Source organism: Myotis lucifugus, unplaced genomic scaffold (genome assembly GCF_000147115.1).
Source record: "Myotis lucifugus unplaced genomic scaffold, Myoluc2.0 scaffold_119, whole genome shotgun sequence".
NCBI classification, from domain to species: domain Eukaryota; kingdom Metazoa; phylum Chordata; class Mammalia; order Chiroptera; family Vespertilionidae; genus Myotis; species Myotis lucifugus.
This window is the reverse complement of record NW_005871167.1, coordinates 2,912,105-2,930,085: the sequence shown is the minus strand read 5'-3', so window position 1 is coordinate 2,930,085 and position 17,981 is coordinate 2,912,105. Positions and strand designations below refer to the sequence as shown.

The 17,981-nt window shown below is 43.8% G+C and overlaps 1 protein-coding gene and 2 non-coding genes across 3 annotated transcripts; all 3 read right to left on the bottom strand.

Moving 5' to 3' along the window:
• Positions 1 to 3,019: 3,019 nt before the first annotated feature.
• On the bottom strand, positions 3,020 to 9,190 carry ATP5F1B (ATP synthase F1 subunit beta). Its single transcript, XM_006093621.2, has 10 exons — positions 8,968 to 9,190; positions 8,308 to 8,490; positions 7,890 to 8,064; positions 7,039 to 7,160; positions 6,611 to 6,795; positions 5,861 to 6,019; positions 5,620 to 5,742; positions 4,523 to 4,735; positions 3,884 to 4,085; positions 3,020 to 3,272 (listed from the first exon to the last, which is right to left on the bottom strand). The coding sequence occupies exons 1-10, from the start codon at positions 9,143 to 9,145 to the stop codon at positions 3,175 to 3,177; spliced, it is 1,638 nt and encodes a 545-aa protein (XP_006093683.1). The 5' UTR covers positions 9,146 to 9,190; the 3' UTR covers positions 3,020 to 3,174.
• On the bottom strand, positions 6,882 to 6,953 carry LOC111827022. Its single transcript, XR_002830483.1, has one exon. It is a non-coding gene; the product is annotated as a small nucleolar RNA SNORD59 (small nucleolar RNA).
• LOC111827021 lies at positions 8,169 to 8,243 on the bottom strand. The gene has a single exon (XR_002830482.1). It is a non-coding gene; the product is annotated as a small nucleolar RNA SNORD59 (small nucleolar RNA).
• Positions 9,191 to 17,981: the final 8,791 nt, after the last annotated feature.

The following is a 17,981-nucleotide window of genomic DNA, read 5'->3' as shown; positions in this document are numbered from 1 at the left end:
AAGCTTTTCCCCCGGGAGAAGGGGGAAGGCCGGTTGGCCTCTTCCTTAGGGCCCGACCAAGAAAGGTTCAGAGGAGGAAGAGAGCAGATCCCAGGAAGAAGAGAGAAACTTGTGCGGTGACGTGGGGAATGGCGGTGGGTCCTCGCAGGAGGACCCGGGAGGGCTCCGCCTGCGCTCCCGGGGCACCGGCAGAGAGCTTTCCACCAGGCAGGGCGGGGAGGCAGCGAGAGGCACGACTCCGAGAAGGACAGGGAGATGCCGGAGAGGGGACTCCAGGCCGACCCGGCTGCGGGTAGCGCAGAGGCCCTGCTCCGTGAACAGGTTCCCTGTGTTCCGGCTCCCCGAGGCCCCATCTCTATGGCTGCAGAAGGCCTGGCAGTCTCCTTCCCTCGGCACTGCCCCGGGTTTAAGAGCCGGCGGAGTCTGGAAGCCACGAGGGCAAAGACCTCCTCGGTCTTTCCAGCACCATCGTGCCTCTTACTCCGTGTTCTCCGTGACCGGAGCCTGGGAGCCGCCAACAGCCGCCTAGTGAGGCTACTGTGGGACCGTGGGAATCGGCGTTATTCAGGCTCAGTTTTCCCCCAACCACCACGCCACCCTTGCAGCAACCTCTGGGGCAACAGGAAACAGCTGCTCAGTGCAGCCCCCACCTGGTGATGGGTCAGGGTGGGGGAGGAGAGAAAACAGAGACTTAAAAGGCCTGGGAGAAAATCGGGGGAGGAAAAACACCTTAAAAACCCTCCAACGCTACCAAAAAGTGGGCTTTACTTTTGCAGGGGGGGGGGGGGAGGCCAGCAGTGAGTACTGTGAAATATTAACTTGGATCTCCACAGCTTAAATGGGAAGGAGCAAGGGGGTGGGGGGCGGGGGGTGAGGTAGGGAGAGCCGCGACCTTAGGTACAGAGTCTCAGGCTCTTCCTTGAACGTGGAGCTTGCCAATGCTCACGAGCCTGTGGTCGGCAGCCTCACCGGCTGAGCCCTGTGCCCCTAGAGTCCCTTTTCTCCTCCTTCACCCCCTAAAAGAGCAAAGGTTAGGCCCCACCCCTGCTGAGTCAGCCAGGGAGGGAGGCAGGCATCCCTCGGGCCTTCCCGGGGGGGCTGGTCCTCAAACTTACCCATGTCAGGCCGGGCTCCAGGGCTGGGACCACCAAGCTCCTCGCCGTCCTTGACTCCCCCTTCACGTGAAGGCTGGCGATCCTCCCAAACTGAGCTGGGAACTAGCACGAATCGCAAAGCCAATGTATGCTTCCTGCAAACCACAGCCTGAACTGCTGTAGGGTGATGTCCCTGTGTGACAGACTGGGGTGGAGAGGGAGGAGGGAAGGGCGGGGCTTTCTCTGGGTGGAGAGGGAGGAGGAGGCGAGGACAGGGCAGAACCAGGAGAAATATGGAGGGAGGTTAGATCTGTGTTGACTCTCCAGGGCCTTGGTAGGAAAAGAGAGTGGCAGAGGGGGGAGGAAACAGTTGCATCCAGTAAGAGGGAGAAGGTTCTCGATGAATGCTGAGAAACGTGAACGTCTGAGGGGCGGGGATAGAGGGATACAAATGACCTTTAGAATCACAGTTCCCAGGTCTGCATCTGGGTAACATGGGAAAGCAAAACAGAAAGGGCTTACTCAGACCCTTGGGCCTTCTGAACCAGCTCCTTACCCACTCCAGAGCAAGGACCTAGTGTCCCCACCTCCGTAACTCAGCATTTCCCCAAATCCAGGTTTTTCTGGAAACAAACTACTGGGCACAGGTGGCTCAGGGGCTCCACCTTCCGTCCAAAACATGACACACAAGAGAGTGGTGCCAAGGACGTCATAAGACAGATGGGAGTAAACTTGGAGGACCCTACCCCACCCCTGGCGCCTCTCCCACAGCCCCTCCCCAACCTTCAGCCCCCAAGGGCCTCTGAATTGGGAAGTTTGTCCCCGCCCTTCTTCTGGCCAACTTGAAAGCCTCAGGGGTGGAGCTTATAGATGGAGACTCCTCCTCAGGACTAAAGCTCTGGTTTGTAAACAGTCATTAGCTAAGAACCACATCTCAGCAAATGGCCTTCAAGTGTTTCAAAATGGTGAGATCCGTTTTTGCAGTCTCCAGTCCTGCCGCCAGAGGGGAGTAGATGGGTCCAGGCCAGAAAACTTCAGGGGCACCAAGTCCGACCTTGCACTGTAATAGGCACCTGTTTCAAACTGAATTGCCTGTACTTTTTGAGTTCTTCTAACCCTGAACCTTTCAGTGGGAAATTATCTAATTACATTACAGTTCAGAAGCCCAAGCCTAGGAACCCTGGAAACTGCTATTCTCCTGTAACACTTTCCTCAACTTTAGTAAGGGGTCTTTGCAGAGCTACGGATAGGCCTCATGGCATTTTATACCCTGCATTGCCTCAATCACATACAAGTCAAAGCTTGCCCAAAATATAAATCAGGAAGCAGAACACTTTCTGGGGGAAAAATGGTCTAGGTATAGTAGAGAAAGCCCTTTTGAGTCAATTTTTACACAGATCAGTATTAACCCTTTGGAACATGCACCATTTCCTAAAAATTAAATGCATACATTGATTAACCCTTGCCTTTTTTTTAAAACAGCAGTTTCTAAACCCAACCCCCTTTCCCAATGTGCACTTCTAACAAGACCCACAGTTGTCCATCAATCCGACTGGTGTGTTTTTTTTGGGGGGGGGGGGAACCGATTTTAAATATATGGCCTACTTTGTGAGGTTTTGTGTGGCAATTCTAAAATTACCATTAAAAACTTCAGTGTTGCCGTAACCAGTGTGGCTCAGTGGATAGAGCGTCAGCCTGCTCGATTCCGGTCAAGGGTATGTACCTTGGTTGTGGGCACATCCCCAGTAGGGGGTGTGCAGGAGGCAGCTGATCCATGTTTCTCTCTCATCGATGTTTCTAACTCTCTATCCTCTCCCTTCCTCTCTGTAAAAAATCAATTAAAAAAAAAAAAGCTGCTCAACTTAAAAAAACAAAACAAAATTAACTTCAGTGTTGGCTATGTTGTTAGGACCAAGAAAAACAGATTCGGAGAGATGTACATTTTATTGGAAACCTTAACTCTTCAGACAGAACACAATGTCTTCAATCAAGGCTCTCATGTGCCTTAACAGAGAAAACTGAAATTTTGGGATTAGGGTCAAGGAGAGAGACAGCTTGGAGGAAGAGTACTGGGATCCTCTCAAGAATGCTCTTCGGCCAGCTTAACAGCTTTTGCCACAGCTTCTTCAATGGGTCCCACCATATAGAAGGCCTGTTCTGGGAGATGGTCATATTCACCTGTATGGAAAAACACACAAAAACAAAACACCCCAACTGGTGAGAAGTGGAGGGATATCAACTTTCTGCAGTGTGAGTGTGCATATACATCACCGCTTGAGGCTACCAGTCAGAATGTGATGAATTCATCTAGAAATCTGTTCTTAGCAAGCTTCCCTCACAAATCCAATTTACAGGACATGATACAGTATGGATTAAGAACAAATGATCTGGAGCCACATAGTCTGGGTTCAAATTCTTGCTCTATACGTTGGCTGCAATATTGGGACTGGTTATTTTAAACCTTTCTGTGTTATAAGTCCCCTAATTTGTAAAACAAGATAATGCCTTCCTCATAGGATCTTGTAATTCACTTACAAGAGTAGCTAACACTGAATGCACTCAGTGTTGGCTGATAAGAAAAGTAATACATGTCTCACTCTCAGAATATAGTATTTCCAAAGAAAATTAATGGGAAATAGCTTGTGTTTTATTTTTTAAAATTATGTAATTAGGCGCGATATATTTATACATTGTTTGATGGCTGCTGCAATCGGAACATAACACAGCAAGCATTCAAGAGATTTCAGTTTCTCTGCCACTTATGTGCAGGTTTATACTTGAAATCTCACCTGCCAAAATCTGTTGGAATCCTTTGATGGTCTCCTTCAGGGGTACCAACTTCCCCATATGACCTGTAAAGACCTCAGCAACCTGGAATGGCTGAGACAAGAAACGCTGTATTTTCCGTGCACGGGACACAGTCAACTTGTCTTCCTCAGAAAGTTCATCCATACCCAGAATGGCAATGATATCCTGGAGGGATTTGTAGTCCTATGAAAAAAACAAGATAGCCCAGAATAAGTAGTCACATTCCTTTAATTTGGACAAAAACCTAAGGGTTAATATCACCTTACACTCACACTGAGCTTTGTACAAAGCATTTTAGCACTTTACCTCACTTTATAAGTGAAATGAGTTAGTGGAAGAAAAGTTACATATCGTAGTGGTAAGAGAGGGCGCTCAGCTAAGATCAGTGTCTCGTTCTTTCTACTCCTAGTGTAGTACTGTTAGATAAAATTGGATTCCAAAGACCAAGTACCTGGAAAACCAAGAGACCCCATTAACATGCACTAGAAACTGCCTGTCTCATTTTTCCTTGCTCTAAAGCAAAGCATAGAAGTCACCAGGGAAGATCTGATCCTAATGCAGTCCCTTAATTCCCTCTGTATGATTTTATGGACACTAATCTCACCTGCAATAATACTCACCTGTAGGATCTTTTGCACCCCACGGGCAACATCATAATGCTCATTGCCAACAATGTTGGGATCCATGATTCGAGAGGTGGAGTCTAGAGGATCCACAGCTGGGTAGATGCCCAGTTCAGCAATAGCACGGGACAACACTGTGGTAGCATCCAAATGGGCAAAGGTAGTGGCAGGGGCAGGGTCAGTCAAGTCATCGGCAGGCACATAGATAGCCTAAAGTGAGTCAAAAAGCCATGAGGAACAACGGAAGCCAAAGCTAATTAATTCTACTTAAGCCATCCCCTTTCCTAACCTGTCCTCATTCTCACTCCATCTTAGCATTCAAGAGTCCACCTCAAAAGAACCTTCTTACCACCCTACTAGCGGCTGAGTTTACAGATTATCTGGTCCCTGTAAGCTGTAATGAAAGAATTTATATTGTCATTCCTTTCAAAAAATGTTTGTATTGATTTTTGAGAGAGGAAGGGAGAGGGACTGAGATATAGACACATCAATGGGAGAGATATCGATTGACTGCCTCCTGCACACCCCATACTGTGGATGGAGCCTGCAACCCCGGCATGTGCCCTGACCAGCAATCAAACCAGCGACCACTTGGTTCATGGGTCGATGTCCAACTACTGAGCACACCGGCTGGGCCATTCCTTCTGTTTTTCATCCTACATTTTAACTCTATTATAGTCATACCCACTTTCTGAATTAAAACAAAAAAACCTTGAACCACAGTTCACTAGAAAAATGAATCATGAAAGTTACCACACAACTTAGACAGTTTTATAATTTTACTATAAACACCATATATAAACATTTAAAAATTTGTAGTACATTAATGCAACACATTTACTGCTCAATTTCCATGTAGTTCGATTCCCCCTCAGGCTGGAAACCACTACTTTGTGATCTACATTTATTCAACTATGTTAGATGAATGTTTAACCTTTTAGCATTTTTGACATGAACATACAGAATTTTACCCTTAATTTCAGAGAGCACATGAACCCAGTTAAAAGCCTCTTGAGATGTAAGTAACTAAGTTTGATGCTTCTCTGTACATGCCTTTACACAAATTAGACCTTCATTTACTTAATTGTTCTTACCTGTACAGAAGTGATAGATCCCTTCTTGGTAGTGGTGATTCTTTCCTGCATGGTACCCATATCAGTAGCCAGGGTAGGCTGGTAGCCTACAGCAGAAGGGATTCTGCCCAATAAAGCAGACACCTAAAAAAAAAAAAAGAACTAAGAACAAAAGGTCTTAGATATCTGTATCTTTAGCCTCATTTGCATCATTCCATAGAAAGCTTAAATGAACTAGGTCTTCTGAAGCTTTCTCTCTTACCTCTGAGCCAGCCTGGGTGAAGCGAAAGATGTTATCGATGAACAGCAGTACATCCTGACCTTCTTGGTCTCTGAAGTATTCAGCCACAGTCAGTCCAGTCAGAGCTACCCGGGCACGAGCACCAGGTGGTTCATTCATTTGACCGTACACCAGTGCTACCTGCAATAATCATACACAATCAGAAAACTTGAATGTGGAGCTCAGGGGTCATTTACGCAGGCTCCAAAGGCAGACTTATCCAAATGTAGGAAACTCGACTGCATAATTAGTGGTAGTGGGGGATTGTTAGCACTCTCCCCTAGCAAAAAGAAAATCCCAGAGGAGTATGGAAGCCATATATCCCAAGGTCCCCAAATCAGTTAAACTACAAAAAAACTCCCTTCTCAGAAGGTGTTAATGTTTTTATCCACAAGTTTTGTTTCCTTTTAGAGCTGCAGTTCAAAACACAAAAGATAATTTCTTGTATCACTGAGGTAAGTCTGAAAATTACTGAGGTAGTAGGAAGGACATAAACTCTCCCCAAAATTAGCTTTCAAACGATGGGTCTATCTACCATAAAAAGTCTGGAAAAGTAATCAAATGTGCACCAGTGTATTACAAATCGGGGGGGAAACACTGACAGGAATTTCCTTTGTAGGTCCTGGGACACTGAAATGAAAACAAAAACCATGGCTTCAGCTAGCAATGCAGTCAACTGCAGTAATTTTCTAGCACACCTACTATGTGAACATTAATCAGTTCAGTGCTCACCTTGGAGGTAGCATCTTTTAAGTTGATAACACCAGACTCAATCATTTCATGGTATAAGTCATTGCCCTCTCGTGTTCTCTCACCAACACCAGCAAACACAGAATAACCACCATGGGCTTTGGCAACGTTGTTGATTAACTCCATGATCAGTACAGTCTTGCCAACTCCTGCACCACCAAAGAGCCCTGGGAGAGGTTGAGAAAAAAGAATAGTTAAGAGTTCTATGTTCCTAAAGAAGCAAATTTTTTAAAAAAATTCTTTCCATCTTTTTCCCTCTCAGAAATGGCATCTGGCTTCAGCAAACTCAGAAGAACGAAAGTCAGAAGCTATTCATCAGCAAGGGGTAGATCCTCAGTACCCACTCATAACATGGTAGGGTTTTTTTCTCCCCACACTGTTTGGAAAATATGTACCCACCACTAACATACCAATTTTGCCACCCTTGGCATAGGGAGCCAGGAGATCCACAACCTTGATACCAGTAACCAAAATTTCCTGCTCAACACTCATCTCAACGAACTCAGGAGCCTCAGCATGAATAGCAGCAAATCTACAAAGGCAGAAGAGAAGACCAGTGTCTATTCATCTTGTTGAAAGGTTCCTCTCAATTCTCAAGTGTAACCCTTTACTTAGTCTCATCTCCTCTGACCAAGGGGAATTTCATTATCTTGGGAAACAATCCCTTCACCTGCCAACTTTAACTGTCATAAAGATTTTCCTTTGCCTGGCCAGCGTGGCTCAGTGGTTGAGCATCGACCTATGAACTAGGAGGTCAGAGTTCGATTCCCAGTCAGGGCACATGCCCAGGTTGCAGGCTCGATCCGGGTGGGGCATGCAGGAGGCAGCCCTTCGATGATTCTCTCTCATCATTAATGTGCTCTCTCTCTCTCTCTTCCCCTCTCCCCCCCCCCCCGCCCCTCCTTTCCTCTCTCTGAAATCAAAAAAAGATTTTCCTTTACTGAGTCCTAAACTAAAAGCTCTTCTTCACATACGAAAAAATCCAGTTCTGGAAATCCCACAACATAAACCATCGGGGTTAAAACTCACTTAAATAATCAACTTGGGTCCTAAGCAGGTGTTTTTTTTTACAATCAGAATTTCTGCATCCTTAATTTTCTTCAAAAGAAATTACATTGTGTAGCTTTAATAATCGAATATGACAGCATTTTTAAGTATTCTCCACAGAAAAATTCTGCCATACTAAAAAGTGTCACCTAATGTATAACACTGCAAGAAAAAGCAGTTCCTCTGTGTATAGATGCAGCGAGAGGATACTTACTGTTTGGTTTTGATGGGGCCTCTCTCATCAATAGGTTCTCCAATGACATTCATAATTCTGCCCAAGGTCTCAGGACCAACGGGAATTCTGATGGGTGCACCAGAATCCAGGACTTTCTGGCCTCTAACCAAGCCCTCTGTACCATCCATGGCAATGGTCCTTACAGTGCTCTCACCTGTCAGAAAAAGGCATTGCTGCAGGGCGGTACATACAACCAACATGGCTTCATGGTATTTAACACAGTGTAGGTGGCATGGAAGACATAAGTCAACCAAGACTCCTTCTCAGTACCGAAAGGTGGCTTCAGCAAACTCAGAAGAACGAAAGTCATTTGGATAAAATCATCATCGAAGGAAGACAGCCGGGATCGGGGCCTATGTGAGAGCTAAACTCTACTATCCCTGACACTTCTACTTACCCAGATGCTGGGCCACCTCCAACACCAGCCTGGTCTCCCTGCCCTGCACTTCCAGGGCGTTTAGGATGGGCGGCAGTCCCTCGTCGAACTGGACGTCCACCACCGCACCGATGACGGCCACGATCCGCCCGGTGGCGGCGCCTGGCTTAGGCGCCGGAGACGTCTGGGCGGCATAGTCTCTGGCTAACAGACAAGAAAGATTGGCAGGAGCTGGGGTCGGGGCAGTTAAAAGGTCACTGGGGGCCCGGACTTAACCCACAGGTCTGGAGAATTCAGCCCAAGCCCGACCTCCTTCCGCTTGCAGGGAAGGCGTGTCCGGAGGCAGGGCCGTGCAGGAACCCAAAAAGCGCCTGCACAATTCTCCATCTTCATACACAAAACCCCATTATTCGAGAGCTCGGTGCCCCCATTCCACGGGAAGGTCATTGCACCTGCCCGCACTTTGCCGTCACCCTGCGCCTCCTTTTTCCAAAATTAGACGGAATTAGATGGAAGAAAGCGCCCCTGGATGAACCGTTCTTGTTCTCCATCCGTTAGAGGGCAGGGAGCGGCCATGGCGTTCTTCTAGCACCGGATACCTTAGGCCCGAGCGACAATCGCCCCCGGCTCAAGGTCATGGGGCTGCAGAAACAAACCCAGCTACTACAGAAAGGCACTTACCAGGCTGAAGCACTGCCGGGGCGGCCCGCAGTAAGAGCTGGGCTTGGGGTAACGGCGCTGAGGGGCTGAGTCCCCGCAAGGCCCCGGAGGCCGAGACTGCGGCCACACGACCCACAAGACCCAACATGGCGGAGTCCGGGTGGAGACTGAACGCAGCTGCAGTAGCGGCCGCCAACATCGCGGCAATGGGGGAGAGGCCTACTCTGCAGTAGGCACGCCCATTGGATGAGTTTGCTGCTCATCATCATCAGCGCTGCTCCTATAGGTTAATAATCTCTCATCTTCTCCATCATTGGTCAAAATTGGTGCTAATCTGAATTCCTTTTTTTTACTGGATAGTGTCAGGCTAGGTGCAACCCTCAGAGCCTCAAAGCTTAATTGGACGACAGGGACGTCAGTTAGAGGCAGTACTTGGCGGAACTACGTTTAGGAAGGGGGCCGAGTTCCTGTCGGGAAGCACGTGGGCGGCAGGGCTGCCCTTGGGCTCTCTCCTCAGATAGGACCTTGAGCTGGCTGACAGTCTCGCGGGCGGGGGTTCGGGAAGTGGTGTCTTAGTTCAGCACCACTGATGGTGACCTTGGCGAAGTCAGGGCCTTCTCTAAGAGTCAAAACACGACTTTCCTATTGCAGTACTGAGGTTGGAAGCTTACAGACAGCTCAGCAGGTCAGCAATCCCGACAAATATAAAGCTGTACAATGAAATACGTTAATGTCAGCAGTCATTTAACAGATGTGTGCTAGGCATTAAAGAGATATAAATAAGACCTAGGAGGTCCCTTTTAAGAAAGAGGAGCAAACAGTGCAGTGAAGTGTGATGAGTCCTGGTTAAGTGGGTGCACGAAAAAGGAGGGGATAAATTTGGGTCGCCTAGAGATGTGGGGAATTGCCTCAGAGTGGAGGAGGCTGATAGTTGGGAAACAGTAGAAATTCCTTGGGTAAATAAAAAGGAGGAATATTACATGCACACCTTTGCATAAAAGAGCATGTTCCTTTTGTGGAAATACAGGTGAGGAAGGGAAAAACAGAGAGTAGCAAAGAGAGGAGTATAAAAAGAGAAACAGGAGCCAGGTCTCGGCTTTGGATGAGAGTGGAGGCTAGGTAGAGGTAGATGTGTGGAAGTGTTCCTTGAGTATGGAAAATCATAGAATAAACAGGGCAGTCTTTTCTGAAGTATTGATTTTATTCAGAGCTTTTTGGGGGCAGGATGGGAGAGACTCTCAATCTGTTAGAACAAACATGACCATATGGAGTAGTTTGGCATGGAGCTATCTTCCCCAAACTTTCTCCCACCAGCCCACATTGGTTCTCATTTTTCTGCATATAGTGAAAAAGTTTTCTCTTTGGCAGTGTAGGGATACTATTGAAGGATTTAAAGGAGAAAACAGGAAGAGAATGTTAAATTTGAAGTGCTTATGGTAATCTTGCCTAGTAAGAGGGATAGAACCCAAGGAAAACAGCAACCTGTATGGAGCAGGCAAAGGAAAATGAACACACAAAGAAGCAGCAGAGGAATAAGAGGACCAAGAACATTGGTGTTAAAAATCAAGGAAAGAATATTAAGGAGAAAGGTGGTTAATAGTATCAATCACATAATCATCATATAAAGTAAGAGCTGAAAAGGACCTACTGAATTTGGCAACCAGGAATTCATTCAATGGTGAAGTGTATCAAAGATAATTTCAATGAACTGCATCAGTTAACACCAGATATAAAATTAATTATCTGTGCTCTTATGGGGGTAGGGAGGGGGTTGCAGGAAGCAGCCAATTGATGTTTCTCTTTCACATAGATCAGCGGTTCGCAACCTGTGGGTCTCGACCCCTTTGGGGGTCGAACGACCCTTTCACAGGGGTCACCTAAGACCATCAGAAAACACATATATAATTACATATTGTTTTTGTGATTAATCACTATGCTTTAATTATGTTCAATTTGTAACAATGAAAATACATCCTGCATATCAGATATTTACATTACGATTCATAACAGTAGCAACATTACAGTTATGAAATAGCAATGAAAATAATTTTATGGTTGGGGGGTCACCACAACATGAGGAACTGTATTAAAGGGTCTCGGCATTAGGAAGGTTGAGAACCACTGACATAGATGTTTCTCTCTCCGTCTTCCTTCCTCTCTTTCTAAAAATGAATAAAAACATGTGTTTGTTTTTAAAAAGGACCTATATCCCAGGTGGTGTGGCTCAATGGTTGAGTATCGACCTATGAACCAAGAGGTCACGGTTGGATTCCTGGTCAGGGCATGTGCCCAGGTTTCAGGCTCGATCCCCAGTGTGGGGCGTGGAGGAGGCAGCCAATCAATGATTCTCTCTCATCATTAATGTTTCTCTCCCTCTCCCTTCCTCTCTTAAATCAATAAAAGTATGTTAAAATAAAAAAAAACTATATAATTTCACTTGCTTCCCTCAACTAATAGAGATAAAGTTTCTATAGATAGGATAGGATATTCCTTAAGAGCACTGCCACTGCAGCCACGTCATTGGGCAAGTTATTTAAAATCTCTGTTCAGGCACTTTCCCTCCAGGGAGCACACCTACCCTTTCTTCCCTTTCAAGAGAGTATCTCCTAAACTCTAAGGGTCCTCAGGAGACTTGCAACCAGCAGAGCAATGGGCTACTGCAGCTCATCCTAGGCCAGTGGTCGGCAAACTGCGGCTCACGAGCCACATGCGGCTCTTTGGCCCCTTGAGTGTGGCCACGAAGTTTCAATCGCAGTGTATGTGCGCGCCCGCACGTGGTATTCTGTGGAAGAGCCACACTCAAGGGGCCACAGTTTGCCAACTACTGTCCTAGGCTAACCCCCTGAACCTGTCCCCAAGTTCCCCTTGTCTCTGACTTCCCAGTGAGCCAAAGCAGCTCCACCTGGGCTCTCTCCTATTGCTTTTCCTATCCTAAGCCCTTCCTTGTTTCACTGTCCCTAGCTTTAATAAATGTACTCTCAGTAACATAAGATCTCTGTACATCACTTTCCTCATCTATAAAAGAGATAATAAAATGGGAATAATCTCATAGGGTTGTTTTGAGAAATAACTAGATTAATACATGAAAGAAGCATTTAGAACAAGCATGTCAAACTCAAAGGCTAACATGGGCCAAATAAACAAGGTTTAAGTTTATGTGGTCCACAAAAAAAAACAAAAGCTTCAATTTTCATAGAAAAGTAGGTTTATTTCTATAGAGACATGCTCAATACAAAGGGCTGAAATAAATGAGTGATCATTAACATAAAATAATAGAACATTTTAATAAAAATTAATTTTTTCTTGAACATTAACTTACCAGACACTGAATAACTGCACAAATTAATAAGTGTAACGCAAATAAACCTATTTTTCTTGTTCTCCAAAAGCAAAATACTTCCTGTTGCGCACACCAAACAAGTCAGTCCAAGACTAGTGATGTGGCAATCGGCTGCTGAACTGCTGAAATATTCGCTGCTAGTATTAGTGGAGAGAAATGGTGTGCCTGTGCATAAAGGAAATGAATGCAACATGATTATAATAATTGGTCATTAGCGAATGTTGTAGTTTTTAATAATTATGTATAACAGGATATTGTAAAAATTAAGTTACAAAATTTTTATTGAACGTTTCTTACATACCGTTATATTGACTGGGCCGCAAAAATATTCATTGTGGGCCACATGTGGCCCACCGGCCCTCCGAGTTTGACATGCTTGATTTAGAACAATGCCTGGCATACAGTGATATTTGTGTCAGCTAGTATTTTTACTCACTATTGACTTAGTGGTAAGATCCTTTGGTCTCAGTCAAAATTTATTAACCATTAAACAGTTAAACTGACACTTCACCTTAATCCAGGTGTCAAAGTAAAGATTTTCACATAAATTCCCAGGTAACTGAAACTCATCACTTTAAAATCATCACTTTAGAGAGCAAGGGAGAGGGAGATAGAAACATTGATGAAAGAGAAACATCATCAATTGGCTGCATTCTGCATACCCCCTACTGGGGACTAAGCCCGAAACCAGGCATGTGCCCCGACCAGGAATTGAACCATGTGACCTCTTGGTTCCTGGGTCGACACTCTACTGCTGAGCCACATGGGCTGGGCAAAAATATTTTTACAAAGGAAGAAAGAGGGAGAAACATTGACGGGATGAGAGCAGAACATCCGTGGGCTACCTCCCCGGTACATGGAATACCTGCCAAGGCTAAAACACCACTTTTTTTAAAAAAATATATTTTATTGATTTTTTACAGAGAGGAAGGGAGAGGAATAGAGAGTTAGAAACATCGATGAGAGAGAAACATCGATTAGCCGCCTCCTGCACACTCCCCACCAGGGATGCGCCCGAAACCAAGGCACATGCCCCCAACCGGAATCGAACCTGGGACCCCCCAGAGTCCTCAGGCCGACTCTCCATCCACTGAGCCAAACTGGTCAGGGCTAAAACACCACTTTTTGAAAAGTTATCACACATTTATCTGTTCTCTTAGCAGATTATCAAGTAATTTAAACTTTTTCTTTGACATTTGAGCTATTAAATCTTTGTATCATATTGCAAAGCTAAATGCTTAAATGTTACTGAAGTAGATATATAGGTTGTCCCCCGCAAATGCATATACCCTTTAGAGCTGATAGCTCAATTGCTGTTTCTTTTCAGCTTTAACCCATTGGAATTAATCATTATTCAAAATGTGTATTTTTTGGGACACCCTATATCAGAGGTGGGCAACCCCTGGCACGCGTGCCAAACATGGCACGCCAGTAACTTTTGCTGGCACTCGAAACCCTCTCTTATAATCTTCCATTTACAATTTTTTTCTTAATATCGACTTTATTTTTCAGATAAATTCAGTGTAGGTGCATCTTAGATAAATAATTTTACATAACAAGTTATCTTAAAGACCATAGACATGGATTGATGAGAGGGGGGAGAGCAATTTCTATGCCTCTGCCTTAACTCTCCCTGCCTTCCTAGATCCGACCAGTGTTTTGGTTTCATCCACATACGCTTGTGAATCTTTGTTCTCAGTGATGAATTTTGTTAAGTCTCATAATAGGAGTAGCCTGACAGATGAAAGTAGTAGCTCGTGCATATCTCTGAAGGTCACCAAATATAAATCTGATGTAAAATCTGTCATCAGTGATGCAGCAGCAAAAGTCTCACTGATATCAAACGGAGTCAAAGTTTTCTGTCAGACTATCAGCGTATATGTACACATTAAAAATGTATTTTTCATCATCATATACTGTGTTTTTGTCACTCGAATGAATTTTATTATTTCTTCAAGGTTCTTCACATACATAACCTTAAGAGATATCAAGTAGGTGTAACATGTCCTCAAAAAATTAGGGTTGGCACGCAGAAGAATTTTGAGTCAGAGATTTTGCTGGTTTTGGCACACACTCACAAAAAGGTTGCCCACCCCTGCCCTATATAGAGCCATTACTCCATTATGTTCATTTGTGAACTTTTTATTTTTCTAACTCCTTTGCTGTCAATGTTTGCCCTCAGCAATCTATTGTCCTCTTCTGAAATCAGATTACCTGCTAAATTTATAAGTAATACTGTGTGAAATAAAAGTAAATAAACTTGACTAGCTTGGGATGAGATGGGCCTTAACAGGCTTTTTTTTATGGGTTCACTTTTTTTTTTTAATGTTTTTATTTATTTCAGAGAGGGAGAGGGAGAGATAGAAACATGTGCCCTGATTAGGAATGGAACCAGCAACCAAACTCCTGGTGCATGGGTGGAAGATCAACCAATGGGCAACAGTCTTTCTGAACGAATATCATCTAGAGTTCTACTTCACATTTCTTGATTCCCAGATATCAGGTAATATTTCATGTAAAATACAAGTTACTTTACATGGGACAATAGGAACCACAAGGAACTAATCTGATTTCTTACCTGAAGTTAATTCCAAATGACTGACCCCATAATTTATGGCTGAAAACCATTTCAATTTTATCTTAAGGTAAAAATTGCATTTTCCAACTCTTTACTTTATTGCCATTCCACTATGATAATGCTCCATATTATTCCAGTACTCTGGTAATTGGTAGAATGTTTTCTATCTCTACTACATTTCTTTTTTTTAAATAAATAAATAAATAAAGATATATATATATATTTATTTATTTTTTAATATATGTTTATTGATTTCAGAGAGGGAGAGGGAGAAACATTAATGATGAGGGAGAATCATCAATTGGCTGCCTCCTGCACGCCCCCCACTGGGGATTGAGCCCGAAATCCGAGCATGTGCTCTGACCAGGAATCGAAGTGACCTCCTGATTCATAGGTTGACGCTCAACCACTGAACCACCCCAGCCGGGCTCTACCACATTTTCTATTTTCTTTTTCTTTTTCTTTTTCTTTTTTTTTTTTTTTTTTACCACATTTCTTGACAATCATCTTGGATGATTTCAAATTCCATGAAAACAATCCATTCAGCTTCAGAATGCTTTAATCTTTTCAAGTCCAATTAGTTTCACATTTCACTTAAGCATCCTACTCCCCACGGTCATTCCCAACTTCTACCACTCTAAAAAGTTCTTTCTCAGAAATCCAATATTCTCAGACCAAAGTATTTTTTACACAATACATAAACATACTCTAGGTATAAAGGATTAAAATAAGTCCTTTCACCACTACCCCTAAAATTTCACCCCTTTCCCAGAAATAACCACTAAAAAACGTTTTACAATGTCCCATTCACTTTCTATCCATTCCATACACATATAATGTATACATTCCTGTTTTGTAAAAACCTCAGTGGAAGCACACTACAGAAAACTTTAAAAGTTTTCTGATTTTTGTTTTGGAGAACTTTTTGAGTCAATACATTTACTTTACCGATCATGAGTACACTCCATTAATGGTCATTTGGATTGTGTCAATGTGGCTATTACATGTAATATTGAATTTTCAAGAGAGCTTGCATACATCATTGTGTACACCAAGCATGTCAAACTCGCGTGCAGCCCGATGGCTGTGAGTTTGATATACTTGGTCAGGAATCTACTTAATGTAGATTCCTAGAAATAAAATGTTGGCTTAAAATTATGTTCGTTTAAATGAGATTCTGCCAAATGGCCTTCTAAAACCATCCTGCTAATTTACTAGATCCCTAGAATCCTTGCCAAAACTTTTAACTGTGGCTATTGTTAAATGAATGAAATTATGCCCTGGTCGGGTGGCTCAGGCGGTTGGAGTGTTGACCCATACACCAAAAGGATATGGGTTTGATTCCCAGTCAGGGCACAAACAGGAAGCAACTGATTGATGTGTCTGTTTCACATCGATCTTTCCCTTCCTCTCTCTCTCTAAAATCAATAAACATATCCTTGGGTGAGGAATTTTTAAAAATGAATAAAATTACTTTGATTATACTTGCATTTCCACAACTTAATGAACTCAAGTATCAGTTAAATTGCAAATTCCTGGAATTCTTTCATGTTTATTGGTCATTTATTTCTTCAGTGAATTCCCATTTTTTCCCTATTACCTTGTCATAGTGATTGTAATCTTCAAATGTCTTAAGTATTTTCTTCTAGTATATCACTTATCTTTTAACCTAATGGTATCTTTGACCTATGTAGTTTTTTAAAATTAATTTTTAGAGAGGAAGGGAAACATTGATTTGCTGTTCCACTTATTTATGCATTCATTGGTTGATCCTTTTATGTGTCCTGACCGGGGATTAAACCCACAACCTTGGAGCATCAGTTAAGTGCTCTAACCAAGCTACTCGACCAGGGCAACCTATGTAATTTTTTAAAATATATTTTATTGATTTTTTACAGAGAGGGAGAGAAATAGAGTTAGAAACATCGATGAGAGAGAAACACCGATCAGCTGCCTCCTGCACACCTCCTACTGGGGATGTGCCCGCAACCAAGGTATATGCCCTTGACGGGAATCCAACCTGGGACCTTTCAGTCTGCAGGCAGACACTCTATCCACTAAGCCAGGGGTGGGCAAACTTTTTGACTCGAGGGCCACAACGGGTTCTTAAACTGGACCGGAGGGCCGGAACAAAAGCATGGATGGAGTGTTTGTGTGAATATGAATTCAAAGTAAACATCATTACATAAAAGGGTACAGTCTTTTTTTCTTTTAGTTTTATTCATTTCAAAGGGGCCGGATCCGGCCTGCGGGCCGTAGTTTGCCCACGGCTGCACTAAGCCAAACCGGTTAGGGCCCTATGTAATTTTTAATGTTAGATTTGTTAACTTTTATTTGTACCTTCTAGATTTTCTGTATCATGCTTAGAAGGATTTCCCCCATCATTAGGTAAGAAATTGATTAATGAGGCCCTGGCTGGGTAGCTCTGTTGGAGAGTTGTCCTGATATGCCAAGGTTGTGGGTTTGATCCCTGGTCAGGGTACATGCAAGAATCAACCAGTAGGCCCTAGCCGGTTTTTTGCTCAGTGGATAGAGCGTCAGCCTGCAGACTGAAAGGGCCCAGGTTCGATTCTGGTCAAGGGCATGTACCTCAGTTGCAAGCTCAATCCTCAGAAGGGGCCATGCAGGAGGCAGCCAAATGATTATGTTCCGCTCTCACTTACGTTTCTATCTCTCTATCCCTCTCCCTTCCTCGCTCTCAAAAAATTTTTAAAAAAAATCAACCGGCAGGTGCATGGATAAGTCGAACAAATTCATGTTTCTCTTTCAAATCAATAAAGCCCTGGCCGGTGTGGCTCAGTTGGTTGGGCATCCAGAAGGTTGCCGACTGGATCACCAATAGGTGGCATGCAGGAGGCAGTGATGGATGTTTTGCTCTCACGATGTTTTTCTCCCACTCCCTCTAAAAATCAATAAAAATTTTTTAAAAAGATTAAGTAAAAGTCAAAATATATTTAGAAAAGAATTTAATGAATTATTTTCCCATGAGTGGACCAGGAACTACCTGCATCTGGTAATCACTAGCTAGATGGAGTTATCTAAAACAGTGATTGTCAAACTTTGAATCAGAATCACCTAGAAGGCTTAAGATAGCTTACTGGACTTTACCCTCTCAAG